This window comes from Cydia splendana, chromosome 1 (genome assembly GCF_910591565.1).
Source record: "Cydia splendana chromosome 1, ilCydSple1.2, whole genome shotgun sequence".
NCBI classification, from domain to species: domain Eukaryota; kingdom Metazoa; phylum Arthropoda; class Insecta; order Lepidoptera; family Tortricidae; genus Cydia; species Cydia splendana.
The window spans coordinates 19,028,929-19,056,901 of record NC_085960.1 but is presented as its reverse complement, the minus strand read 5'-3'; the positions used below and the strand labels follow the sequence as shown (position 1 = coordinate 19,056,901).

Genomic DNA, 27,973 nt, shown 5'->3' with positions numbered 1-27,973 from the left:
TTAAATTTAACAACTTGAAAGAAAAAGTTCAAAACTCTCTATTCACCCCGCGATTTCTGTTGACCCCGTTTTACGGTATACAACGCTACACGTCGACTTCGCACATTGTCGTAATTATTTACGAGCTTAAATAATAGTTTACGAACCTCACTCAGTATAGACATTATTAATATTATTTAAAATATATCCCTTATAAACCGAAAACAATAGGCCTGATGACAAATTTTGAAAACCCTTTTAATATCGTCGGTACACTTGTATTAGTTCCGAAAAACACTATATTTCAGTTATACTCATAAGATTTAACATAGATAATTGCATTTTATTATAGCTAGTTTAAACTTCGCGCGAAAACGCCTCGCATGCCATTTGTGACGTCATTATTTAGTTGGTGGTAGGGTGGTAGATATTGTTTACATACTTACAGTTACGAATTTCCCTTGAATCCGAATTATATTGTTAATTCAGCACCATATATTACGATTAGGGATGATAAATACATTACAAAAATGTATCACAATAACTCATTTTACACAAAAACTCTCACACGGTTGCAGTTTAAGATGAATTATTTAGATACATGTAAATTTTGAGTGAAAATCACCGAACGCCGCTTTTACTTTTTAATTTTTTCTAGTTACGACAGCCAACATGGCAATGATAGTTCTATTCAGCCAAATAATTAAAAAAAGTTTGTTGTTGAAATATCGTATTATTTAGCATTTTATTTAAATAATAACAAATAGATATCTACTTTATATCGTGTAATAATATTTTTTGGACGTAATAAATGTTTAGTGGCGAAATAACATTTTTTTTGCACCTTTCGAACTCTTTGGTGCCCACGTATAGATTTCGGTCAATGAGGTTGTCTATGTTGCTCTAAGAAATATGTTATGGATTGATGACGTCACTGTTTGGAACGTTTCTGATTGGCGTTTCAGTAAAAATGGCCGATTGGAAAATTTTGCACTTTTATTTTATTGAATATATTAATAATCCTTCAGTTTATACTGAGATTGGGCCATTTTTTAGAATCATATTAACATATATGTTTCGTTGAAACCATTATTTCCATGATTCTTTGTTACTTGCAACAGGCCTATTGAAGGGATGTTTACAAAAACAACATAACTGCTTAGAGTGGTTGACACTTTTTTTAAGAACATTGTTAATCGTTTCAGGTGTCAACCAGTGTAGTCAGCTATGTTGTTTTTGTAAACATCCCTTCAATTTGAATGAATGACATAAATTGACAACAGAGGGGCTACCGCGAAAACCGAAATTCGCAAATTGCGGGGATCTTACTCTTTTACTCCAATGAAGGCGTAATTAGAGTGACAGAGAAAAATGCCCGCAATTGACGATTTTCGGTATTGGCGGTAGCCCTACTGACTTTTAGCTTTTTTTTTTAAATCATAGACAATTGGTGATACAACAACGAAATATCTGTCAACAATTTTTGGCTAGCCAGACTCTAGCACAGGTATGATGATAACGAATTTAATCAGTGATTATTTAAATATTTATATTTTTAGTAGGCTGGTAATAATTACAAAATCTACCAAAGGTAAATAAGTGCCTAACGTTGCTAAAACTTCATTAAATATTATCATTTTAACTCCTCGACTTACACCTAAATAGTTATTTAATATTTATAACATGTAGGTACCTACTTACAAATAAAACTAATATTTATAATAATTATACAAAATAAAGTGTTTCATTCGTACCACAATTTTATTTAACGATATACATATGGGTAACAATTTTGCGAATTACCAACACAAAATATAAAGATGCACAATCGATCAGTAGGTATGCTACCTACATCTCGTATACTTGGCGTGGAGTCTAAATTATCGGTAGATAACCTGGAAACAAATCATTTTATAAACGTCTCTCAATTCTAAAATGCCATCGATAATGATCACAGATATCTGTGATAATGATAATCGTTTGTCCCATAACGGTAATTTTGGCATTTGTGGTTGTTTGAAAGAGACAAAATTTAACAGATATTTGCAAAAGTTTAATATAATAAGGGGGCTAAACATTGATGATTCTCCGGGTACCTAGTACATGGCCCGAGATGGCGGTTTGTTTATTTTTCCGAAGTTTCTAACGGTTAGTCTGAGGGCCTGCCTACTGCGAATACCGAAGTTCGCAAATTTCGGGCATCTTTATCTTTTACTCTAATTAGAGTGACAGAGATAGTTGCTCGATTATCGCGATTATAGCCTTGGTACTGGGTGCCTGTCACATGTAGTAACCAACTGAGCTACCGAAACTGCTCGACCGTTAGTGAATCTTTTCAATCACTTCCTTTTTTGTATACCTACACACCTTAAGAGAGGCGCGTAGCAAGGACTACCGCACGAGTACCTACTACACTTTAAGGGCACCGAAGCAAACTATTATATAATGTGTCCGAATCCGAAGTCCTAATAAGTCTTATTGAGAAAAAATCGGTATCAATGAGCTACCCTATAATTAACAAATTTTTGTACTTAGCCGGTAAGTTAAAGAAGTTGATCATCTGTGATCTGACTGATCTGACAAGTCTGGCGAGCAAACTTTGTCAGTACAGAAGGCGGCAAATTTAAAAATGTACTTAGGTAGTATCACCTAAATACATTTTACTAGGTATATAGGCGAGCCCGATTTTGAATTCGATCGAGACAAAAAGTTTGAATTTCGCGCCTTTTTCCTACTGACAAAGCTGGCTCGCCAGGCTACGCATATCCACCTAGCAAAGTATGCATAGCACATCTTTCCGTCGTGACACTCATGACCACTATTCCTCCTCTGCCGCGGCGGCTGCCGCCGCGGCCGCCGCAGCTGCTGCCTCCTCGGCCGCCAACGCTTCCGCTTCGAGCCGCAATCTCTCGCGTTCGTTCAACGCTGCTTCGATCAGGGCGTCGAGTTCTGGACTTAACAGAACTGATATACCCGCAACAACTGGCGACACCTAAAATATTTATTTTGATGGTTAGGTATTTTCTTTTCCACATTTAATTTGCCTTTTCCCATTTATCCGCAATGAGAGCAAATGTGACCAAAATATTCCATGTACCTGTAACTGGGCACAATAAAACAGTCTGGGTCGTAATAAATACGATACGTAACTAGGAACTCTACCCTAGGACAAAACCAAAGTTAGGTAGCTATATAGGTACTGTACAGCTTGGCAAAAAAGAGTAGAAATTAAAAAGTGGCAACACTGTAGCGTCGTCCCGTTTTCTTATATATATTGGTTTGAAAGGGACGACACTACAGTGTTGCGACTTTTTAATTTCTACTCTTTTTTGCTAAGCTGTAGGTATAGATGGTCAAGCAAATCTTGTCAGTAGAAAAAGGCGCGAAATTCAAATTTTCTATGGGACGATATCCTTTCGCGCCTAAATTTTTCAAATTTGCCGCCTTTTTCTACTGACAAGATCTGCTTGACCCAGTATATATTTATGGATAGACCAATTCTGCGGGTAACATGAACCTAACAGTGAACTGCGTTACCTCAATGAATACATCTTTCGATCCATCCCAAAGCACCAAGTGGCTTTCGAGAGTTTCTGTAGCGGGCGCTATGACGGGAAATATTTGTCCAAGCATACTATAAAAATAGGTAGGTATATATTATTAAAATGCGACATGCATAATAGTTATGCATTTTCATATTATAAAGTTTCATCACGGTAATGGCCTGGCCACGACATTGCGCGACTGGCTTCGGCTAAGGCGACAGCCATAGGTGGGAACGAAAGGTCCGATCGCTGTGTCTCGCTCCAACCTATGGTTGGCGCCTTAGCAGTGGCCAGCGCGTAACGCGTTTCAAACACTCAAACCATTAAAAAACATGGCTTACTCATAAATCGGCATAACAGTGTCAGTGATAAACTTTATCTCTAGTTCAGGGATAACGGTCTTGTTTTTTGGGTCCACGAAAATTGGAGACGCATCTCCACGGTCGTTCTCTGACTCATCTTGGTTGAAGAACTCCGTTAACACCTCCGCCTGAAATTCACGTCGCTGCTGTTATGTTAATTGTCTTTAGCGAAGGTAAAAGATGTTCAAGTTTTTTTTCAAAATGTAATAAGTAAGTAGGTACCTAATACCTACTTAAAATGAAATTTGAGCCGCATATATACTATAGGTACATTTGAATAGTATACATTTTGAGCACATCTGAATCTGATAAACGCCTAAACGGTAAGACACTGAAGCAACACTAAACTTCTAGTACAAATGATTAAGACAATGGATGAATAGGGGTTATATGTAAAATCCTTAAACGCAAAGCTGACAAAAAGACTCACAGCAGTCTTCTTAACGGAGCTCCAGTCTTTTATCTGATCGCTGAAATCCGCCGCGTTCATCAGCAGCGCCTGCAGAGCGGCGATGTGAATTTGGTTGCCGATGAGGTAGTCACTAGCTATCATCTTGTATTCGTTTAGCTTGCTGGGAGCAGAATATGCAGATTGATAAAAAATTAAAGACACATCGTGTGTTGTCAACTTTAGTTTCGCAATTAAATGAGCGCCGACAGACGCGTGTTAGGAAAGGAATAAGGACATTTTTCTAAAAACCAATTTCTAAAATCCATTTTATACCTAAGACATGTGCCTTCCACAAACTGCATTATGAATAATCTACAAATAAGTACGTACTTGCGGCCAATCTTGCAGGGACTCGCACTTCGGTGAAGCCCTCTGTGTTGAGGATGCTCACAAGGATGTTGGGTAAGAAGTTCCTACTAGGAATCCAAGTGATGTCTCTCCGTATTGAATAAATTCATTAATAAAGTGCCCATGCAATTTTGCGGCTAGGTGTACAGAGCAGACTGAGTTATGTCAGGAGGTGTCGAGTAACTGACTTGTAATAGTTGTTTAGGTCGGTGGCCAGCACGTAGTCGCGCAGCAGCAACAGCGCGCGGTCGTAGTCGCGCCTCGGCAAAGGCTCCAGGATGTCGCAGCCCTCGGTGTTAAGGATGCTCACAGCCTGCCCGAGGTGGTGTCTCTCCATCACACTACCCTCGCTCGAATATAGGGCAGCAAGGGCAGTTTCTGCTCAGAACGCAGACAAACATATGATGTTACGGTAAGCTTTTCATAAATAATGAACAAGTTTATCACATGGTAATTATTTATAATTATAATTCATATGACTTAGGTTTATTTCATTATAGTCTTTGTTTACCTCCGTTAATTTGAAAACTACTAGCAGTTCCGCGGTGGTCCAGATCATGGACTAGGCACGCTATCAGGTACATCAATGCTTGAAGATCGCTGATAAAAATACATATATTATTAGTTTGATACTAACTATTTTAATACTACAACTACTACTATTTTAAAGTACAAGGGGCAGACCTCCGGCCTCTTGGTGGTCCACTGTCAAAAGAGACCTGAAGACGCAAAATATCCCACCACTGACAACACGGGACAGATTGTCCTGGCGCAGACGCACAAGAAGGCCTGACCCCAAATGAAGTTGGGAATAGGGCAGGATGATGATGATGATGACTAACTATTTTAATAACACTTTATAGTTGAGTGGGAGCTGTATGAGTGCGAGAAGGAGCAGTATTTTTTTTTTTTTTATTTGTTAGGAAAACTTACAGCTAGAGTAACAAGTTAGGTAATAACATAGAAACAGTAAGCCAATTACAAGTTTCCACAGGTAGAAACTGCGTAAAGTACATAACGTGCGAACTTACAAATTTAAGAAATAATACTTATTACTTACAATTATATTTTGCTTATCATGCTTGACAGGGAGAATAGATTTACATAGTGAACGAGAAGAACAAAAGAGAAATAGTAATACTTAATTTAATTAAGAAAAAATAATAGAGGTCGTCATTATCGAAAGAGAAAAAAACAGCTGAAGGTAGATCGCTGCCGAGTTAGCTTGGTCTAATTCTATCGCTGACACTCTTCTTAAATAAATCGTAGGTATCTGTACTCCTGAAGCTCACTGCTTCCAAGTTTCAACTTACTTGAAGTATCCACGCTTCACCAACTGAAAGTTCATCAGCGCGGCGTAACCCCACTGAGCCACACTGACGGCATGGTACCAGTTGTGGTATGGCACATCTCGGTAACTCTTTCTTACTTGAAGCACGAACCGGACTAGCTTTGATTGCTTCAAGTTGAACCTAAAATAATGTTTGTTTAGATATCAACGATATACGTATACAGTGAACTCTTCGAACCATTTAATATAGTAATAAAAATCATAACAATCATAAACATAGCCAAAGGGGTAGATAATACATAGGTAGGGTAGAAAAGGGGTTTCAGTCGATGTGTGGAAGGGCGGCACCGTCGTCGAACCCAAGCCACCTGGCAGTCGACTTAAAGCGGTGGCGTGTGCCTCGGATGCACGTGCTGGTGGCGCGTATAACGGCGATGCTGATCCTGCATCTCAGCCAGCCCAGTATGGTGCTTAGTGAGCGGTTGTATAACATCTCCGTTAACTTTCGCTGAACATGTATATGTATGAGGGTCCGTCAAATCAGGAGTTTCATCGGTAATTCGTTATAATCCGTGCGGAACGCGTTACCGTGTAAACCAAAACAAAATAGTTCAAGGATAACTCCTAAAGATAGGTATTGCACTAATGATTACTTTCGTATAAATCCCAAATCACTGAACATTTTCACGACCAAACAGGGAAGCTCTCTCTGAGGCAGACCTCGCGTGTTGAAGCGCAGTGTCGAGAACTCAGGAATGTTGTGGAATCCCTTGCAGTCCAGCACTTTTGACATTTCTGCGTCGTTCACCTGTTGAATCGATTAGTTATCTAAATTTTAGTGAAAAGGCTCTCCACAAACAGAAATTAAATAATATATTCCATTACTAAATGATAATTGGCGCCGATAAGTGCAACCAACCGCAATCAACACCGGAAACATTCGGCAAGTGGAATTTAGTTTAGTACGGTAAACCTAAAGATACTTATATAAGCTCCTTGAAAATACACCTAAAGTTCCGTTAGACCCGCACCAGTGGATCTTGAAGCAGTTGAATATATGTAGCTGCAGGGATATATGTATTACGAGCATTATAACCCCGAGTGAATGTCTGCGTTTCTGACCGTTAAGCTACTAGGTACATAAAACATATACAGTGAAACCTGGATAAGTGAGACTTCAAGGGACGAGCAGGTTAGTCTGACTTAAAGAGGTATTCCACTTACCCAGGCTCTCAGTTAGCCAGGTACAAATAAATTTCTGTCTCATTTACAGAGGGTCCCATTAATAGAGGTGAGAATAGAGGATATTTCAGTTATAGAGGTGGTTAATAAGGTATTTTATAATTATTTTCAAAAATAAATAAGGTAAAATAATCCTTGTCCCTAAACATTTTTTAAGTCTGTTTAAATATTTCTTTGAATTTATTTTCAATGATTCTCCAAAGGATAGATTTTTCAATTAAATTTGATACCTACGGACTTCATTGCGTCTTAGACATTTATTAAATGAAAATTTGTTCATTCGTGTTACTTATCAAGATTTCTGCTTTCGTTTCGATATTTTTAACTACATAAAGTAACTAAATGAAACTTGAAGTCGTTTAGACACAATTAAGCAAATGCAGAATTTGTGGATAGACCAAGAGTTAGTAAGACGGAAATTGATCAATAAAGTCCAAGTTAGAGAGGTCATAGATTGATATTATCTCAGATACAGAGGTCAATTCCTATAAAATTCTTAAAAAGCAATTAGGAAAATGTAATCTTATAAATATAGTCTCAGTAAAAGAGGTAAAATACACTCTCTGTCTCAATTATAGAGGTAGGTAAATGTGACTATAAAATCACAACAACTAATCCCAGTTATAGAGGTTCGTTTTTATCTCACTAATAGAGGTAATTCAGTGCTAAAGTCTCGGGACCGCACCATGAGTCCCAGCTATAGAGGTTTCTCACTTATCCAGGTCCCACGTAACCAGGTTTCACTGTAATACATATTCGTTTTACCTCAATATGGTACATGTTCAGTTCATGACCCCGGATGTTCCTGATGCTCGCCTCATGTATCTTCTTATACACCAGCGAGTGTATGATGCAGACGCCGCAGTACACGCTGAACGAGAGTGCCATCTCCTCGTCCATGGCGTCGAAGTACGGGTCGCCTATCTTGTTGATCAGCAGACCGACACCTATGATCCCTTGCTGCTCACGAATCGGGAAGGTCAGACTGGTTCTAGAAGTAAGTATGGCAATTATAAAGATGATAAAACCTCTACAGGCAATTATAGTTCGTTTTTTAGCATTAGAGATAAGGTAATCAATCTTGATATGTCTTTTAATTAAAAAACACATTCTAAAAATAAGTTACGGCAAATATGTAACAATTATGAATCTAATACGATCATTTATGTTTTTCTGCTTTCATAAGTAAAAGTTATTGATTTTTAAAAAGCGTTTTTCAATTAAAAGACATGTCAAGATCGCTTACCTTCTTTCAAGTTCTTTCTAATGCTAAAAAAACCGGGCAAGTGCGAGTCGGACTCGCGCACGAAGGGTTCCGTACCATAATGCAAAAAAAAAAACGAAAAAAAAGCAAAAGAAAAACGGTCATCCATCCAAGTACTGACCACTCCCGACGTTGCTTAACTTTGGTCAAAAATCACGTTTGTTGTATGGGAGCCCCATTTAAATCTTTATTTTATTCTGTTTTTAGTATTTGTTGTTATAGCGGCAACAGAAATACATCATCTGTGAAAATTTCAACTGTCTAGCTATCACGGTTCGTGAGATACAGCCTGGTGACAGACGGACGGACGGACGGACAGCGAAGTCTTAGTAATAGGGTCCCGTTTTACCCTTTGGGTACGGAACCCTAAAAAACGAACTATAATAGTGTCCATGGCTTTTTGGAACATCAATTATCTAGGTACCTAATACCTACTTATTTATTTATTAGTCTATTTAATACTTACCGAGCAAGTAGCTGTTAGCCGATCAAGTTACAGTTCTATCAGAAGTGGATGACTGATTTGAACTAGATGCCTATATACCTTTTTGTTTGGTGACTACATAAATAAAGTTGTAGATCTCAAGTCAAGTTAGGGGTCTATGGGTGACTTGAGAATTACGAAATTGTATTTCTCCTCTGAGTTAATGGGTTTCATGGCAAGAGATCCCGAATACTGAAAGCCTGAAGGCGTGGGATTAGATGATTTAATATACACCCCATCATTAAACGGAGCAAAGTTACACGGATGGTGATGATAAAATTACCAAGTTTTGAGGCTGTCTGCATGTCCAGGGCTCGGAACCGGTATTGAAATACCTGTTAATATCGTACCCAAACCGTTATATTATTTTGTTAATTAAAAAACCGGTTAATTGATGGAACGCGAACTAAAAAATTACGTTCTCTCTCCTAACCGGTAAGAAGAGGGAACTGAATTATATGGTTCGGTTTGAAAAATAAAACGGTTTCCGAGCCCTGTGCATGTCATTGGCATAAAAAAACAAAGGAGAGCGCACTTTATGTCGATGCCCGGGCGACTGTCGACATTGGGGTCATAAGCTGGGTGTTGTGCAGCATTCCTCGTGTTCACGATGGTGCCGGTTTGGATCACTTGCCCTGCGATCCCGCTGTCTATTGGAAAGCGTCTTTCGTACATTTCGTCTGTACCCTATAAAAATAAGAAGTGTACAGAGATAAATTCTGGTCAAAATCGTTTTAACACGGTTCGGTACCTAGGTATGTGAAAAACGAAATTTTTCGGACTTATAAACACATTACGAAAATTATATTTAATTAATGATGATCTTATGTTTTTCTATCGTTAGCTTACTTAGGTAATTGTTTACAACCTTACTCCAACCTAAAGTTACGTCGGTCCCTCCTATCTGGGTTTAGTTTAAAAAATTAGATTTTTGATTCAGCGATTTCCCAAAATCGGATAGATATCAAAGAACGATTGGTATATACATAGTAACAAAGAATTAGAAGTTTATATTTGCGTTGCAGCCGTTCTCTGATTTTACGATTATGATATTAATTTAGTTATTCACTGACCCAGTAGTTCACTGGAACTACTTGGTAACATAGCACTCCTCAAGCCTAATTTGATTTGGGTATTTATTCATAATGTTGTGATAATATTATTATACTGATACCTTGGCGTAGCAGGTCTCAACGAGCTCCATACTGTCCAGGTCGACGATCATCAGCGCGCAGAGCTCCGCGTCCACCACGCGCTTACCCTGGTCGGTGGCCAGTCTCACCAGCGAGTCCAGTGACGCCACCTTTTAGAACATTTGTAAATTAAATAAAGAGAAAAAAAAAGAAAATTAAATTAAAAATGTAATACCTAACCCTTTTACATTTTTTTCTAGCCTTCTATTTCGGTTCACTTAACTACCTATAGCCGCCAAAATCAAACCGTTATAAGTAATCAAGCTTCCGCACCGATATTTTAAAAATTGGTCTCCCTTTTGCGTGTCATAAATGATTGGTTATTAATTATTATAGATAGGTAGGTGTCAATACAATTATGATTAAAATTTTAGAATTGTATTTACTTGCGTGAACAAACGTTTCGCGACACGTAGGAGCTGCTGGCACTTATGTTTCACAGACTTTTCATTTTCTAGATTAATAGTCTTCTTTACAGTTGGCCAGCATAGCCTAGGGAATAATCAAGCAAAGTTGGTAATAACTCTTCACTAGCAAAATCTAAATAACAAGCTCATTTCACGAGCTCAGCAGATTTCACGAGAATAGATTGAAAAATGTGATCTGTATACGAGAACATCCGGACATACGAAAGAATTTACGTCCAAGCTGAAACGGACACTTCGCTTTCGCTCGGTCAAGAAACAGGGTTAAGCCCTCCTATTTTTATAAGTAATATTAGTACTGATTTCATATTTATTTATACACGACTACAACTTACAGAAAGCACTCGTAGACGTAGTTGACAACATGTTCTTCTTGTTCCTTCGGCGAGACCAAGCACACAACAAGGGCGAACGGTTTGCCTGCCACCGGGACCATTGTGATGTGCTTCTTACCGCCGTCTTTCATGTACTGACACAGTGAAAATAAGGCTTAGAGGTAATTTTCATCTATATTAGCTGATTATTATATATTTTAAGTAGGTACGTTTTACCAAAGAAAATTAGACAGTGTGCGCTTTTACAATTTACTGTAAACCTTGACATCCACGATATTCCGTTCTCGTCCACGGTGGGTAGATACCTACCTAATCTAAATGTGACTGCATAAAATGTCATGGACTAATTATGTCCGCTGCGCTGCTTTATCATCATGACGGTGGACGGCCACCGTAAACTAGGTATAAAAGCGCCCAGATATACGTTCGACACTATAATCATAAGCTAAATATTAAATATCGAAATTTTCGAAATCTATCAAAATATACTTACAGGAGAAACAATTTTTTGAACGTCGTCATAGAAATCACTGAATAACATCGACTGTTGATACGATTTTTTAATAACGTCTATGAATTTGTGACAATCCTGAAAAGAATGCCCAAGTACATAATTATTTTGTAAAAAATATTTTGTTCATACATACCTACACTGGCTATTGTTTTGTTGCGTGGTGTACGGGCACCGTAGGTATAGTAGGTAAATCTCTGGGAGTGCAGTGGAGTGCGTGCACTGTGTGTGCTCTATGTCTCACCCACACATGTGTACATAATCATAGTACCTAAGTATATAAGGTTATGTAAGTGTTATTTTGGACAGATTATATCGCACACCAGTAGCAATAAGCAGCCGTTTGACTTCCCCCACATCACATGGAGACCCTGATGCAGCTCGAATAATATAATGCATATATCACGTCTCCTGTCTCTCTCGTCTTCTACAAGCGTATCTCCATTTTGTAGCAGCTGCATACGGAAACGACATCCTGCATAGGTGCGCATTCGGTTTGGCTTGGACGAGCTCACAGTTAAACCAGCATTTACCTACCTATAGAATGTATTTTTTGTTTAGTTTAGTAAATATAGGTGAAAATTCTAACCAAAAGTTTATTTTTCTTCTCTAGCGCTTTTTTGCCAACGGCTTCAATGTAGGCTTCCGCGCGCTCGCCGTTCACTACCACTGCGAACACCAGCTCCGCGTCGCATTCATCGCTGAGCTTTGTATCAAATAGAAGATATTGAGTATGGCTGCCCAGGTAGTAGTAGATGAGACACCTATTTTCAAATAACCCCCTTAAAAATAGGTGTCTTGTATGATCCTATTTCCAGCTACACTTACCTACTTTAGGTAAGTAGGTAGGTCAAGGTAGTGTAGGTGGCCAGTTTAAACTTTACGAGCTATAATATTATAGCATACAAAATGATAAAAAATATTGTTTTATTTTTATTTTTCTCTAAATAAGTAAGTTACATCATAGCTCAAATATCAACCTATATATCCGTACACGGCGGGAAGAAGTTGATAACTCGCGGGAAAAAATTGAAGAAATTTGAACCTTATGTAGTTTTATTTTAAGTTCAAATTTCTTCGGTAGAATATCTCGAGTTATCAACTTCTTCCCGCCGTGTACGGAATTATATTATATTACCTTTTACGACATCCCTACATGAAAAATCTTTTAAACGAAAGCAATCCGAGATCCGCTAATTAACGCTCGGGCAAGTCAGTTGGTCTAAACTGATAGCTACACTAATTCTGCGCCTCTGACAAGGGCAATGCGATGCGGAGCCAAATTAATACACTTACCACACCTAGGACCACACACCTACCTACAGTACCTACACCTGTAGGGTGACCTACGCAGCAGTGCGTTATTTGGACTCGATTAAATAAAAACTAGGTGTATACATACGTAAGTATTTATTTTGGTTTGCAGTTCAGAACAAGCGTCGTCTTTCAAACTTATAATTAAGTCTAGAACTTTCCCGGGGTCGCTTCTTTGAATACAACTGGTTTTTTTGGTACTCGTCATGTTAAATTTTAATAAAATATTATTATTATTATTTACACGACTTTATTTTATTTTACCGCCATGAAAATCTGTCAACAGTGGTTTACTTGCCAGTAATTACGTATAGGAGTTTTATTGATATTACTTGAACGATTTTTTAAGTGTTTTTATTTGGATCTTAAACTAACTTGACAATCTCAAAGAATATATTTTATCTGTTGCAAAATGACAGTCGGATTTGTTAGAAAACTTAGAAACGAATTCTGAAAACAGCTGATAAAAAGGGATTTATTTTATTTTATATATTGTTAATCTTCGGGCACAAATATGGCAGAAATACAAACTCTTATGGAGATGGGCTTCCCAAAAGAAAGAGCGTAAGTTAAGGCATACGACACGACCTATTTCAAATACCTAGGTTATTATTTGCAGACTAATACAACAAGCTTGTTGTGTTCTAGGGAGAAGGCTTTAGCGGTTACTAACTTCAAGGGTGTCGAGCCGGCTATGGAGTGGCTGTTAGCACATGCTGATGACCCTGTGGAAAACGTTGGACATACGATTGGCTCGAGTTCACAGCCAGAAGCGACTGCCGCCGAACCGGCGACGGCCACAGAGGCCCCGCCGGTGTCTGAAGCCCCGGCGGCTGAGGCGAAGTCTTTCAAATGTGATGAATGCGGGAAACTTTTTAAGAATCAGGACGAAATGGAGTTCCATGCGGCGAAGACCAATCATAGCAGTTTCTCGGAGTCCACAGAGGAAAAGAAGCCTCTCACGGAAGAAGAGAAGAAGGCACAACTTGCACTACTCGAGGAGCGAATGAAACAGAAGAGAAAGGAAAGAGAGGAAAGGGACAAGGTATTATTTATATTATAAAGTGTACAGGGAATCTAAATATTTGAGATTGTGTTATACATAATAATGACTAATTTCATGGTACTTAGTCTAGTAACACACCTGTGCAATTCCAGGATCTGGCTATTGTATTTCACTTGTCTTCATTCTAGGCCGAGGCACTGGAGCGGGAGCGGCTGCGCATCAAATCTGGCAAAGACATGCAGGATGCGAAGTTGCGACTGCAGGAGCAGGAAATGCAGAAACTGGTGGAGCAGCGTCGGCGCGAGAAGATAGAGGACCAAAAAGCACGCGAACGCGTGCGAGCACAGATAGAAGCTGACAAGCAGGCTCGGAAGTAAACTCACATTAATTTCCTTAGAATTTAGCTAGGCATTAAGTTAATTTTTTCTGCAAAATCCAAAGCATCACTAGCTTTTGACCAGCAAGTCGACTCCATTATGCAGCTAACCAGTATTAATATCGCAACCTTCACCAAGGAGGAGTTTTGGCCAAAGGGTGTCAAGTATCAGTGGGTCAGCGGCCGTTAAGTACAGAAATTAGTAAGAGAAAGGAAAAAATATATTTACATAGAATAAGCAGTTTTTTATCTTATGAATTCTGCAAGATTCCAATGCACTGTTAAAGTTTCATCCACTACTTAGTGTAAGTAGACTAACCTCCGCTAGATATTATGTGAAGTTACATGTTTTATTTTATTTCCTCTAATTTTTTTAATTATTTCTAGCTTGTCCACTGACATAGGCCTCCTCTAAAACCTTCCAGCCCTCTCTCTCCCGCGCTTCCCTACTCCAAGCTGGTCCAGCAACCTTCTTTATATCATCTTCCCACCTTAGTATCTGTCTGCCTCTCTTTCTTTTAGCATCTCTGGGGTACCAATGGGTTAGTTTCTGTGACCATTTGTTTGGGCCTCTGATCATATGACCCGTCCATCTCCACTTAAGTTTTTTGACAGTTTTTGTTATGGGGATCACCTTTGGTTTTTGTCTAATGTCCGTTAGTCTTTCTCTGTCCTTTAATTTTATGTCTAATAGGCTCCTCTGCATGGAGTTTTGGCATACTTCTAATTTTCTCATGTTTCTGCTTGTAAGGGCCCAGGTTTGGCATCCATAAGACATACATGGTGTCATGCAGGTGTTTATAATCTTGCCTTTTTCTAGTGCTGGAATCTCCTTACTTTTCATGATCTCCTTCAATGACTCCTCCTCTTAATTCAATTTTTGCCTTTGGTCCATTTGTCATGACTTTTGTTTTAGATGAATTCATTGTCAGCCCAACTTTTGTACTTTATTGGGCAATAATAATGGCATAGAGGTCACCACTTATAGCTAAAAAGGCATAGATCCCACTATAAGTCATACAAACACTTTCTGCGCATTCAAGTAGTGAGGACTTGGAACAAACTTCCAGAAGACGTGGTTTCGGCACAAGATGTGAACCAGTTTAAAAATAAATTAGACCAGCATACCTATACATCTACTTGTTAATGATAACTGTCAATGATTACTGGATACAGGAAATATCAGTTGTCATAACTGCCTGCCTGCTTATTAAGCCTTTATAAGGCATAGGGAATATATTTCCCACATGAAATTGAACTATGTTACAATGTGATAGGGTTCAATTTTGCATAATTTCTGACACCCTTATGCCTTATGAAGGGTTAAATAATAAAATATACAAAAAACAACTGCTGGGTCTGTTTTTTTTGTAAACAAATATTTTTCAAATGTGTTTGTAAACCAGTGTTTGTTCTTATTTCAGACTGGCAGCAGCAGGGCAGCCGGTCCCGGAGGCGGCCCCCTCGCCGGCGCCGGCGCCGGCCCCGGCGGCCGCGCCCGTGCCGCGGCCGAGCTACGAGCAGGCGCGCATACAGCTGCGCCTGCCCGACGGCACGGCGCTCGCGCACACCTTCGGCGCCAAGGAGCAGCTCGCCGCCGTCAAGTAAGTTTATTCCCATTGTAGACTTGTAGGAGATAATGGAGGAGAAAGATGGCAAAATTGCATGGTCATATTATTAATTAATTCTTTCATAGTGTGTCCAAAATGCGTGTATTTTGCTGCTTGCTGTACCTATACTAGATAACAGAACCGCTGCAATTGTACATTACGATACAAGTGCGAAAAGTAGGAAATTCGCAACGAGTGGCGATAAATTGAAACACGACCGAAGGGAGTGTTTTAAATCGACACGAGTTGCGAATTACCTTTTCGCTCGTGTATTGTACATCGTTTTACAGTACAAATAGCCCTTAACATTTTCGACATAGGCGCGTATGCTCGCTCTGTGTGGACCCGGCTATTAGATTTACCTTCATAATTTTCTTGGCGCTTTCTTTGTATGTTTTGTATAAGTACCTACCAAAATATATTTTGATTGTTTTGAACTTTGATGACATTTTATCATATACAGTTTTTGCCTTTATACATCACAATCAACAATTTTATAAAGGGATTAGCACTAAATAATTTAAATTACCTAACATTTCGTTTGTTACATATTGCAGGCTGTACCTACAGATGAACTCACAAGGGTATGCTGCAGACAACAGTTTCAAACTCATGACCACTTTCCCCAAGAAGATATTTACGCCCGAAGACTATGAGAAACCGCTTGAGTCACTAGGTAAGATGTAATATGGTCTTTCTATTACAAGTTTCTTAGTATGTAACTTGCAATATATTATATAAACAGGCTATTTAACAATATCTTGATTATACCGAATTACCGAGACCTGTTGATAATGGTGGCGCAAAATGACGTAACCTTACCGGCTTTATGCTTGTTCAGCTGCGGGAATGTAATTTCTGCCAAAAACTTGTTAATATTCCCAATGCTACAGAGTTTAGTAAAAAAATATGATCCAATTTCCTTTGCTTCCAGGACTGGTACCATCTGCAGTGATAATAGTCTCTCGAGGTCCATAAAATGACTAAACAGTCATTTTCCATTTTATATTTAATTTATAAAAGCATTTGTATTGATTCGGGATTGTATGAACTAAGATAATGGTGGTTTATTATCTTTACTAGTAAATAAAGTGTCTTGTTTCTCATCTTAGTCAATGTATTTTATTGTAAAAAAATAATTTAAATGCCCACTACAAAGTTGCGTTAATCTTAAGCATTAAAATAACAGATAGTTTGCAGTTGAATGGTTTGTTAATAATAAGAATTAGATACCACTTCTATTGTCTACTAAACACATAAACTTGAGTATTTATGTAGGTAGGCAATAACTTAGGAATGTTAGGTCCTTGTGTGTTTTATGACTGCAGGATTGCGATAAAAGAGCTTAGGGAAAACGTATAGGTAATGTAGGTACCTACAGTCACGCTCCTTGATTGTTATGCCATTTAGGGTTCTAGCTAAATTGGACATACATAGTGTAAGTAGCTATTGAACAACTAATTTAGCTGGAACCCTAAATGGCTCAACATTCTCAACAATCGCGGAGCGTGATGGTAGGTACAATCGCCATCAGATATATCGGAGGGGCCAAGGTGTTCACAATATCTGAACACGCACTCTAACGCCCTGACAATAGAGTCGCATGTCATTTGGAAGTGACCTATCCATATAGACTCACGGTAGCTTTTCAGTCTTCCAGCACAGAAGAAATAATAGTACTACCGTACAGAAAGGACACTTCCTACAAACCCGAAGTTTGACAGCGGTTCAGGGTCGAATCATGCTATCTCTTTCTAATACATGGCACTATCCCTTTCGGCTATTTAGGGTTGTCAAAAATCAAGTGATTATCTTATCTGTGGTCGTGCACGCAAAAGGAAGTCACGTGGTGCCAACCCTAAAAATGAGCAATGCTGAGCCGAGCGGAGCCGAGTTCGACCGAAGTCTCCCCACTGCTTCCAGTCACGACTTTTTGACGACCTGTCTGGCCTAGTCGGTAGTGACCCTGTCCTACCCTACTGGTCGTTATTATGAAGCCGATAGCCCCGGGCTCAAATCCTGGTAAGGGCATTTATTCGTGTGATGAGCAAGGATTTGTTCCTGAGTCATGAGCGTTTTCTATGTATTTATTTATATCGTTGTCTAAGTACCCACAATACATGCCTTATTGAGCTTACTAAATAATTATAATAATAATTATATTGTCACTTACATTATTTCAAAAGAGCGTAGTTACTTCAGAGTAAAGGACGTTGCTTTTATACTTACATAGATTACAGTATGCACGCTATTCTAATTGTAGTCGTTTATACCTATTTTTATTTCTTAAACAAAATGATCTTAAAATAATGTATCAGGCCATCACTTAGCGGCCATCGGCGCTCAGGCAGACAGGTTGTTTAGAGGCGACCTCGTATCGCAAGACAGCGTGGGCAGGCCCCAAATATATTAGACCAAAATTCTGAGGGCCTACCGGTAAATAAAGCCACAAGCCCTCGTATGCCGGAACGCGGATCCGCGTACGAGGAAACTATATGATAATAATAATCTTGGCCCACGAGAAGTACAATCTGGGTACAATTGAGGAAGGTAGCTTTGAATGTAGGTTCTATATTTACTAGCCGCAGCTCATAAATAAAATAACACATTTAAAAATTCATTATTACATCATATTTATTAATAAAAATAGACAAGAGTTATTGATTTACAATAACTTGTTAGTGTTAATTTCAATGAGACAAGCAAAGTGATTTGACCTTGAAAACCAAAAATCTGCTGCTGCGTGTTGAACAAGTGATGTGCAATTTGGGGTAAAATCAGTTTCTCTGATAGGTCGTTCAGGTTACAACATTGAAAAGGTTAGGAACCACTCTAGCAAAGAATATAATACTCAATAAGAGCTCTAGTGTTGTAAAAATGTAAACTTTTTAGAATGGAAATAAATAATTTATGTTAATTGATTTTATAACTCAAGAAAAGTAAAAAAAAATATTGGCCCATTTGGAGAGTCCCAGAAAAAACAAATACATAATTGTAAAAGCAAAAGTTAACGTGAATGTATTAAGGTGTAGGTATTTGGGTAAAGCCGAATACTTCAAAATGTCAGGTAATTCCTAAAATCACCCATAATTTCATCATATTAGAGCCCATTTTCGGAATAACCTCAGAATCTGAGGTATTCGAATTTATCCGAATACACCTTATGTTTAATATGAATAGGTATGTAGATATTGCATATATCCGTTACAGAAAGTTGTTTAAATTGGTGTTACATATTCCGGTGTTTATACACCGGAATATGTTACCTGCAGGTAAGAGAGGCAAGAAGCAGAAAAACCATACAATCTATAAACAGACTAGTATTTTTACATACTACTTAGTTAAAATACTTATAATGTAGCAATTCATTTAAAAGAATCTAAAGAATAGTCAGTTTATCAGCTTCAGTAAGAACATAAAATGTTTGCTCTTTATTATATGTAAATTTTTCTGCAAAAATGTGCCATGTGCAACAATAAATTAAATATGTCATCTAATTTACTATAACTGAAAACATTTTGTTTGAATTGATTAAGTACATACTAGGTAAGTTAAGATGTGTATTTAGTTGGCAATTATAGGTGCAATTATCTATCTTTGTAGCTAAAAATAGCTCTACGCTACGCTATTGACTATAGTTCAAGATGTTTGTCAAAAAAACAACAAATTGATGTTACCTACTTACATCAAATTTACATAAATAATTAATAAATAACAGCATTTATCATATTGTTGTTAACCTTCCGACATTTAATCTTTTGACATAATTAATTAACATCAAACTTAACATAAACTGAAATATTATCATATTTGGCATGAAAAATTATAATGATTCAGTTTATGTGATGCCTTGGATTTAGAAAGTGTATGTATTTGTATTTATAATGAAACAAATGTACAGTTCGCACACAAACTATGAGGAAGGAACTGTGAGCCCTGCTTGACTCTCATGCCAGGTGCCTGGCACTGCACAGCCTTCCAGTTCCACAGTCCCTTATTCTACAACTTTTTTATGATATAGGAGGCAAGCAAGTAGACAAATCGCCTGATGGTAAGTGATTACTGTTGCCCATGGACACCCGCAACACCAGAGAGGTTGTAAGAGCATTGCCAACCTCTAAGATGGGAGTATGCTCTTTACTTGAAGGTTGTATTGGTCCAGAAATACTGCATCCGACAGTTCATTCCACAGTTTAGCTGTGTGAGGCAAACTCCAAACTACTGTTTCCTGTGCAAACTGTACATCCCCAAATAAAATAAAAAATTATAGAGTGAACCATTGCAACCAAGTTATCAGTTTATACCACTGTACAAGACCAGAGGTGGTACTGTATGGCAAAAATAATACTTTCTGGGTTCGGTCACAGTTTGTGAGTACATTGTCACTTGTTCCATGTACCACACCATCACAGTCAACAAGCTTCAATTCTTTAGTGAAACAAATACGTATTTCAAATAAGCTGCTTATACCTTTCTCTTTTCTACATTCCACTACTGGATTCACACCAAGGTGAACCCTAATTGCATTAACTATATCAACTACATCATAACCCTTGTTCACAGATGGTACAATGTCTGCCTCACTGAGTATGTTTGTTAAATTGTAGGTTCTGTAGAATTCCAGGCCCCTGGTGAAGTATTTAAGTTCCGTATTGAAGTTCTCGAGGACCTCGGCAGCACAGGTACCATGCTTGGTCCATTCATGAGCCCATAGGGAGTATGTAGATGTGCCTAAAATAATTAGTTAAATAATATATAGATTGTAATGTATTATTCATTTAGTTTAGAAAAAGCATTTTAATTGATTGGTGTAGCAATTAACGTCACATTTTTCTATAATCAGAAACAATGCATTTGTCATGACTGTCCAGCAAGGTGAAGCAAAAGCAAGTGAATCAACAAAACAAACTATTTTAGTAATCGTATTTACCATATTCAATGTTGGTCCACACATCTGTTAGTTCAGTTTCAATGGGTTTAACCGCCTCAGGATCGAAATGTGCAGAGCGATTGCAGAAAAAGGGTCCCAAAGTACCGTATTTTGTTGGCCAAACCCCATGGATAGAAAACGAATTCGGAACGCTTGGCATTGTACATTTATGTGAAGGACTCTTTTCTTTCCAGTCCTCACACGAAGTTGTTGGCCACTGTTGAGTGAAAATTAGCACGTCCCAATGATGATCTGTGTCGTCCTTGGACCCCGATTTTCTTAGATGTGCAAATTCAAAGCTAAAATTGTAAAGATTGGGTTACTTTCACGAATACCAAAAAGGTAAGTACCATGCAAAATACAAAAGAGCTTCTTAATCTTTGAATTCTTACCATGAATAAAGCACCAATATTGTTAACACACATCCACTGGAAAACATTTCGATAGCTATTTGATTACGACGATGGAATAAATAAACATTTACAATAATTTTCTATATTTTATTTGTCTACGTTACGTCCGCTAGCTAGACGTTCAAAACTATTTACGATTACGTACGAAACGTCATTAATTATGTAGTTTAAGAAGACTGTTAAAATTTATGCATTTGGATAAAATTAAATTTACTACATTTTATAATATAATTAAAAAGCTACAAAAATAATGTTGACTCAAATTAATGAGGGTAATAGGGTTAGTAAAAAGTAGAATATAAAAATAAAAACAAGTTTACTTAAGGATTCTGAACGCGACATTTAGTATATCCGTGTTTCCAACACATGTCGCTAGATGTCGTTAGTGTGAACTTGATTTCCCGTAACGTCTTCGGCACCAATGTTGGGCACATCACTCAACTGCAAACTGCACATCACATCCAAAATCACATCACTCACAAGTTTATTTTTTTATAAATTCAGTGCCTGAATTTTCATGGTCATTAAATGGCCGTTTATACTTTATCGTGTCGTCCATGTCCATTTTGTAACCGTTCGATCCTTTCGCGCCTAGTTTTTAAAAATTTGCCGCATCTTTTGTCTTTTTACTCACAAAGCTGGTTTGCCAGATTATAGGTATTTTAGCAACAATCAAAATGTAAATTGGAGTTAGCTGACTGATTTCACACAAATGGCAAGCGATAAGCGATTTAAAATACATTGCTAGCTTAATAGGAGCAACGAATTCATTTGATGGATCAAATGCCGCAATGTAATCGCAAATAGCATGCGATTATCAGTGAGGTTTGTAATGAGGCCATTACAATGAAAACATGATAGGCCTATTGTAAAGGCGTTGTAGGCGTGGAACCTAAAGTACAGCACCACCTAGTGAAGGTAGATTTATCGTTGTATATTAGCTCTCATGGATTTTAGATATATAGTTGGGTACCTATCTACTAGTCTATATGCTAGCTACTACTAGGCCAAGTGGTTAAGGCGAGGTATGCCCGAGGAAAATTTTCAGATTCTGTCAAATTACCCCATTTCACACACAAGCACACTTCACGCACACTACCTCACTTTACTGGGACAGGTCAGTGACCCATCCTGTTTTTTTTTAAATGCAAATGAGAGTATTTTGAGTTTCGTGTTAACCACTAGCCTCCTTTGAGGAAGAGAAACTCTAAAAAAGTTCCATTGAAAGAAGGAAGAGAAACAATATATTTTATCTTACTCTCCTTGTCTGTTCATGTCACATGTGACGTATTTAAATGTAAATTAACTAAAATCGAATTCATTAGATACGCGTACTAAATAAACCGAATAAATACAGAAGTCGTCAGATGAAAAACGTTATTTAGGTACTACTCTATTCAATAGGGCTTTCGATAAGGCTCAATGACAATTTCATTGAAATCATATGTGTATTCCGATGATCTTATTATTATATAACTTACTTACCTTAGCGTAGCTTCAATCTGTATATATTTAGTTGTAGTACCTAGCTAATAAGAAAATTTTTCATGCTTATTCAAGTGAAATTTAGGGGAGAGCGGGGACAGACGTAACGGCGGGTGGAAAGGAAAGTAACTATTGCTCTGTAGGTTTATCTAATAAACAAAAATACCACTCCGCTGCTATTAGGTGATAGACAAAGGCGCCCCCTTCACTTGCATTTAGTCGAAACGGGCGCCACGTGGTTGTGTGAGAGGACGCAACGTGATTTTTCGAATCAAAAGTACGTTTTTCGACTTTTAGTTATTTTATCTTTACGTTGTATTAAAATACATACATTTTCTGGGTATTTGCATATCTCCTAGAGTGGCATTGTCCGGCTCTCGGTCTCTACGGTAAGTGGCGGGGAGCCGGGAGACGGACAGACATAACGAGCCGTTGAATGGCGGCGCCTCAGATTTAACGGTGGGTTGAGGTTGAGTGGCGCGGCCATTTTGGAAAAATATACGTGAAGTGGCGGGGCCTCCAGGGTGGTCGCGCGTTAGAAATATGACCATTTCTCAAAAAATATGTATGAATTATATATATTAACTATGTATTATTGAATTCAGCATAAAATGGTTTATTTGATTGTATACCAATGAATTACATTCTATTTTATGTGAATTATGCTGGACTTGATCAAATCTCATATTATTACCAATTTTTTTCTACTTTCATGTATAAAAATACGTATAATTAGGAAATAAAACAATTGATTGTAGCGGTCGGGTACAAAAGTAACAAAGCCGTACAGGTACAAAAGTAACATTTACATCCCATACAATATATACCTATATCTAATATGGTGTCACATGCTTAATGCGTCAATGATGATTTAAACGATGTATGCCATATTTGTGAGTGAAAAAACTCTGACCCTGAATTATCTGAGTAGAAAACATGTTTATAACAGAATAATTGATCTCATCACTTGAAATAAAAATTCGGGCAAGTGCGAGTCGGACTCGCGCACGAAGGGTTCCGTACCATATAAAAAAAAAACAAAAAAAAGCAAAAAAAAAACGGTCACCCATCCAAGTACTGACCACTCCCGACGTTGCTTAACTTTGGTCAAAAATCACGTTTGTTGTATGGGAGCCCCATTTAAATCTTTATTTTATTCTGTTTTTAGTATTTGTTGTTATAGCGGCAACAGAAATACATCATCTGTGAAAATTTCAACTGTCTAGCTATCACGGTTCGTGAGATACAGCCTGGTGACAGACGGACGGACGGACGGACGGACGGACGGACGGACGGACAGCGAAGTCTTAGTAATAGGGTCCCGTTTTACCCTTTGGGTACGGAACCCTAAAAACAATTTCTAACGAGGACTTAATATTGATTTATTTTCTTAAAATGCTAATGTTTATGTAGTTAAAATGCAAATATTAAAGTGTGTGATCAATAATAATTTACATATTTAATTAGTACTTTTTTGATTTGATATAACTATCATATTATATTAATTACAGCCCACTGTGTCTTGTTACTTTTGACCCACACGTGTTACTTTCTGCACGCCAACGGGGTCATGAGTAACAAAAGAAGATTTTTTAGTCACTCTGGTACTTACATACAAAATACACAATTATAAGGTTAATCAAGATGTTAATGTACAGAACATGCAATGAAGTTATATATGACTACATTAATTTCATCAATATAATAACGGTTAATAACGGTGTCTTTCCGTGACCACAGCTGGTGCAACTCAGCTGAAACGTCGGAATTAAAGGTAAAAACAATGAAATCATATCGCGGTAGACCCGTTTGTGTAATTAAATATAATAACGGTTAGCCAGAAACTAAGGTCAAAGTACAAAGTGTTGCGTTTCTCCCCGCTCTCCCCTACGCATCCAAAATTACTGTCCACCTATGTTCATCACTACATTTTTGCAAACATATCGTTATCTTCATCAATAAATAATGTCCTGGCAGGGTGGAAATTTAATTTTGGCGGATTGTTTTTCTCTGCATCTGACTGTACAGCTACGCCAAATTTTTGGTAAACTTACGGTTATATGTTCAGAATCTGAATCTGTGTAGTTATTTAGTACGAAAATACTGAACGAAGATATATGGACATTCCTCTGGTCCTTGAACTACGTCCAAAAGAGAGGTATGGGCACTGTGAATTACATCTCGCTTTGTGTGGTAGGACACAGCAAAGCGGATGTCATTCCAGATCTAGAGCAGAGCTCAACCTTACAGAAATCTGCAGCCAAATAACACTAGATCCTACTCATAGTATTGTTCCTGCCGGTGAGTATGGTTATCAACGAGGGTGCGGAGGGTTAGGCACGGCAACGCGCATGTACCTAACACCTCTGGAGTTGCAGGCGTCCATAGGCTACGGAGACTGCTTACCATCAGGCGGGCCGTATGCTTGTTTGTCATCGACGAGGTATAAAAAATAAAATTAAATATGCACAGAATATAATTTAACTAGAAACTTTGTTTTATTTTATAGTAAATTTGGATAACAATCGATACATAGACAATCACAGTAAACCAGTCCGCAACGGTATTGGCCTGTAAGCCTCGTAGGCAAGTATATCTCGGCCTCACGAGCCGCAAAAACTCACTAGGACTGAGGCTAGACCATAGTCGTTTATTTATTCTTGATTTCATGAAGGTTTGCAGAACAGCACGTAACCGCATTATATATCTGGGCGGACCTCACAGCAACAAAATAGGTGTACCGCTTCAAGATTTTCAAGTAGTACACGAAATATTTACATATCGTTCCGTATTATTTGAAGGTAATATTTGAAGATCAAAAGTTCTCTAACATAAATAAAAGATCACAAAATTGTCATCACAATCAGTTCATTGACGTTGACGTACAGAAGTCACATGGGTACGTTTTTAAAATTACGCAATATTAGGTAATACCAGCATAATGAAAATTAACTCCAATCAGTAAGTATTAGTCTTCAAACTTTTTTCATTTTAAGCGGGGTTTCAAGGAGCAAATTACTTAAATGATTTTAGAACCGTATTGTTTTAAGATAGTTTACTGCGTTTTTCAATAATTATCCCCCGTAAACAACAACAAATCAAATTTAAGATGAGACTCGAGCTCTATGTGATGATAATTAATTTACCCTATTTTTTAAATACAATTTGTCTACTGGTATACTTTTTCGTATACGTATATGATTTAATGTCAAAATAATTGCAAAATCCAACTGTCAGTTTAGTGCGCCCCGCGATAGGACCGCCTTCGTTCAAGCCCAGCGGGCATCTGATCAAAGAAGTTGCGTGCACTGGACCGCTGATATCATGTTTTTGAACTTATTTATTTAATGTTAAATTAAAAAAAAAAGTAATCGCGGAATTCGCTCAAGCATAAAATTGCGCGTTATTAGAAGCAGTTTTCATATTTTTATCTTTTGTGCACAAATTGTTACGAATGTTTAAAGTCCGTTTTAGACCTATGTTCGTGATCGTTTTCTATCGAGCAAAAGTCAAAAACTTAGGATTCGAATCGCGGAAGTCACTAGAAAAAGCCCTCAAGATTGCTAATTGAATGTATGGCAGCCGTATTGTGAAGCAAAAAAGAGCTACGGCTTTTTAAAAACTTCGTTTTCTGAACCCACTGCACCTTAATAAATTGCTAATTAAAACTAGCAATGGTTCCCGTAAGTAGATACTTACTTTTTTAGGGTTCCGTACCCAAAAGGTAAAAGCGGGACCCTATAAGCTGTCCGTCTGTCCGTCCGTCTGTCTGTCACCAGGCTGTAACTCATGAACCGTGAATACTGTGATAGCTAGACAGTTGAAATTTTCACAGATAATGTATTTTCTGTTGCCGCTATAACAACAAATAAGTACCTACATACTAAAAACAAAGTAAAATAAATATTTATGTGGGGCTCCCATACAACATAGGTAAGTGATTGTTTTGCCGTTTTTTGCGTAATGGTACGGAACCCTTCGTGCGCGAGTCGGACTCGCACTTGGCCGGTTTTTTTTTCGAATATCCAGCAATAGCCGCTTTCACTTCTCAAGCTCGTTAAGTTCGTCGTTACGGATGAGTATTAGGCTGTATATAATAAGTACTTAGGTAGATCTTATCTCTAACTAGTGCATAAAAGTAGGTAAAATCCTATCTTATTTTAAGTTGACCATTAACTCAGATCGTCGCCTTATACTGGGCTAACACTGCTACAGGGAAAAGGTGCAGAGTGCTACTTACTTCCATTACGAATTAAAATAATTCATGCTTTTAAAAAACGTAGGTATAGTAGGTAGGTATTACAAAAACACATCCTAAATTTGCTGATTTTCGAAAAAAATAAGTATTCCGTGAACAAAGTTTTGTACGGAACACTAAAAAGTAAAGAACAATTTTTTACGAGAAAAAGTTTTGGGCTTTGTATTGAGGGTTGGCCGACTTGGATGACCTGCCCCATACAAAAAAAAATTCGCGTCTAATATTTTGTTCTTCTTAGAAATTTTTCCTAATCAAAACACGATACCGAATATGCCCCTAAATAGATCCCCCACTATTTTTGTTACATAAAAGCCCCCGGTTTTGTCCCGGTCTTGAGCTAGTATCTCTCAAAAAAGGTCAATATGTTTTGGCATCAAAACCACTTTTGTATTGATTTGCAGAGCATTATGCCGGTTATGCGGTCTATTATAATATTATAACAGCGGTCGGCAACCTTGTAAAGTCTGACCAGGAATATATGATCATTGTCAAGAGGGCGCTATTATTCTCATTTATATGGCAACATTGGCAAAAGTTCAGTATAGTCTGAACAATGTGGATTGGCAACTCGTTATTTTGACTTACATACTTTTATTCACTCTAATCATAATCAGAATCCAAATATTCTGTGTTCACATTCTTGAAGTGAAAACTTCTTTATCGGCGCTGAGTACTTTTTGTGATGGGGAAAAAAATCTAAACTCGCGAGAGCGTAAGACGTAACCCTCTCTTTCTAACGCGCGGCGAAAATGTATGCCTGAGCCTGCTGTTTCGTTTAGGCGGCGCAGGGCGCTTGCGTGACGTCACGTGTGACGGACACTGTTACAATGTCATTGAGTTTTTCTTTTTTGATTTAAATGCCATCTAGTGAGTTTCCCTCAAACTGGTACTAATATAACTCTAGTACTCACAGTGATGTGCTTCGGGGTTTCAAGTAATGCGACGAAATAACGCTAGATGGCGTTAACCTCAATTATACATAGTGCTGCAGACATTTTGCACTAAATGGCGCTGTTATTAATATTTTGAGTTACAATGTCATTGAGTTTTCACTTCTGCCGGCACTCCCGGAGTGCAACCCGTTGTTTATTTTTATTGTCGGTTTTTACCGTATAAAATTCATGTATTTTCTTACGCGTCACACATAGGTC

General features: G+C 37.9%; 3 protein-coding genes across 3 annotated transcripts; 1 reads left to right on the top strand and 2 right to left on the bottom strand.

Moving 5' to 3' along the window:
• Positions 1-1,745: 1,745 nt before the first annotated feature.
• LOC134791640 (cGMP-dependent 3',5'-cyclic phosphodiesterase-like) lies at positions 1,746-13,007 on the bottom strand. Its single transcript, XM_063762700.1, has 17 exons — positions 12,833-13,007; positions 12,020-12,136; positions 11,413-11,508; positions 10,920-11,053; positions 10,546-10,651; positions 10,141-10,269; positions 9,502-9,653; positions 7,984-8,209; positions 6,630-6,784; positions 5,999-6,157; positions 5,197-5,285; positions 4,874-5,063; positions 4,317-4,458; positions 3,866-4,014; positions 3,517-3,613; positions 2,750-2,971; positions 1,746-1,874 (listed from the first exon to the last, which is right to left on the bottom strand). The coding sequence occupies exons 1-16, from the start codon at positions 12,950-12,952 to the stop codon at positions 2,798-2,800; spliced, it is 2,235 nt and encodes a 744-aa protein (XP_063618770.1). The 5' UTR covers positions 12,953-13,007; the 3' UTR covers positions 1,746-1,874; positions 2,750-2,797.
• Positions 13,008-13,168: 161 nt separating this feature from the next.
• LOC134791401 (UBX domain-containing protein 1) lies at positions 13,169-16,847 on the top strand. The gene is made up of 6 exons (XM_063762422.1): positions 13,169-13,308; positions 13,393-13,789; positions 13,939-14,123; positions 15,551-15,730; positions 16,294-16,412; positions 16,671-16,847. The coding sequence occupies exons 1-6, from the start codon at positions 13,259-13,261 to the stop codon at positions 16,712-16,714; spliced, it is 975 nt and encodes a 324-aa protein (XP_063618492.1). The 5' UTR covers positions 13,169-13,258; the 3' UTR covers positions 16,715-16,847.
• A 1,557-nt stretch (positions 16,848-18,404) lies between these two features.
• Positions 18,405-21,215, bottom strand: LOC134791393 (ribonuclease Oy). The gene is made up of 3 exons (XM_063762409.1): positions 21,059-21,215; positions 20,667-20,965; positions 18,405-20,467 (listed from the first exon to the last, which is right to left on the bottom strand). Exons 1-3 carry the CDS (start codon positions 21,103-21,105, stop codon positions 20,001-20,003), a joined length of 813 nt encoding a protein of 270 aa, XP_063618479.1. The 5' UTR covers positions 21,106-21,215; the 3' UTR covers positions 18,405-20,000.
• Positions 21,216-27,973: the final 6,758 nt, after the last annotated feature.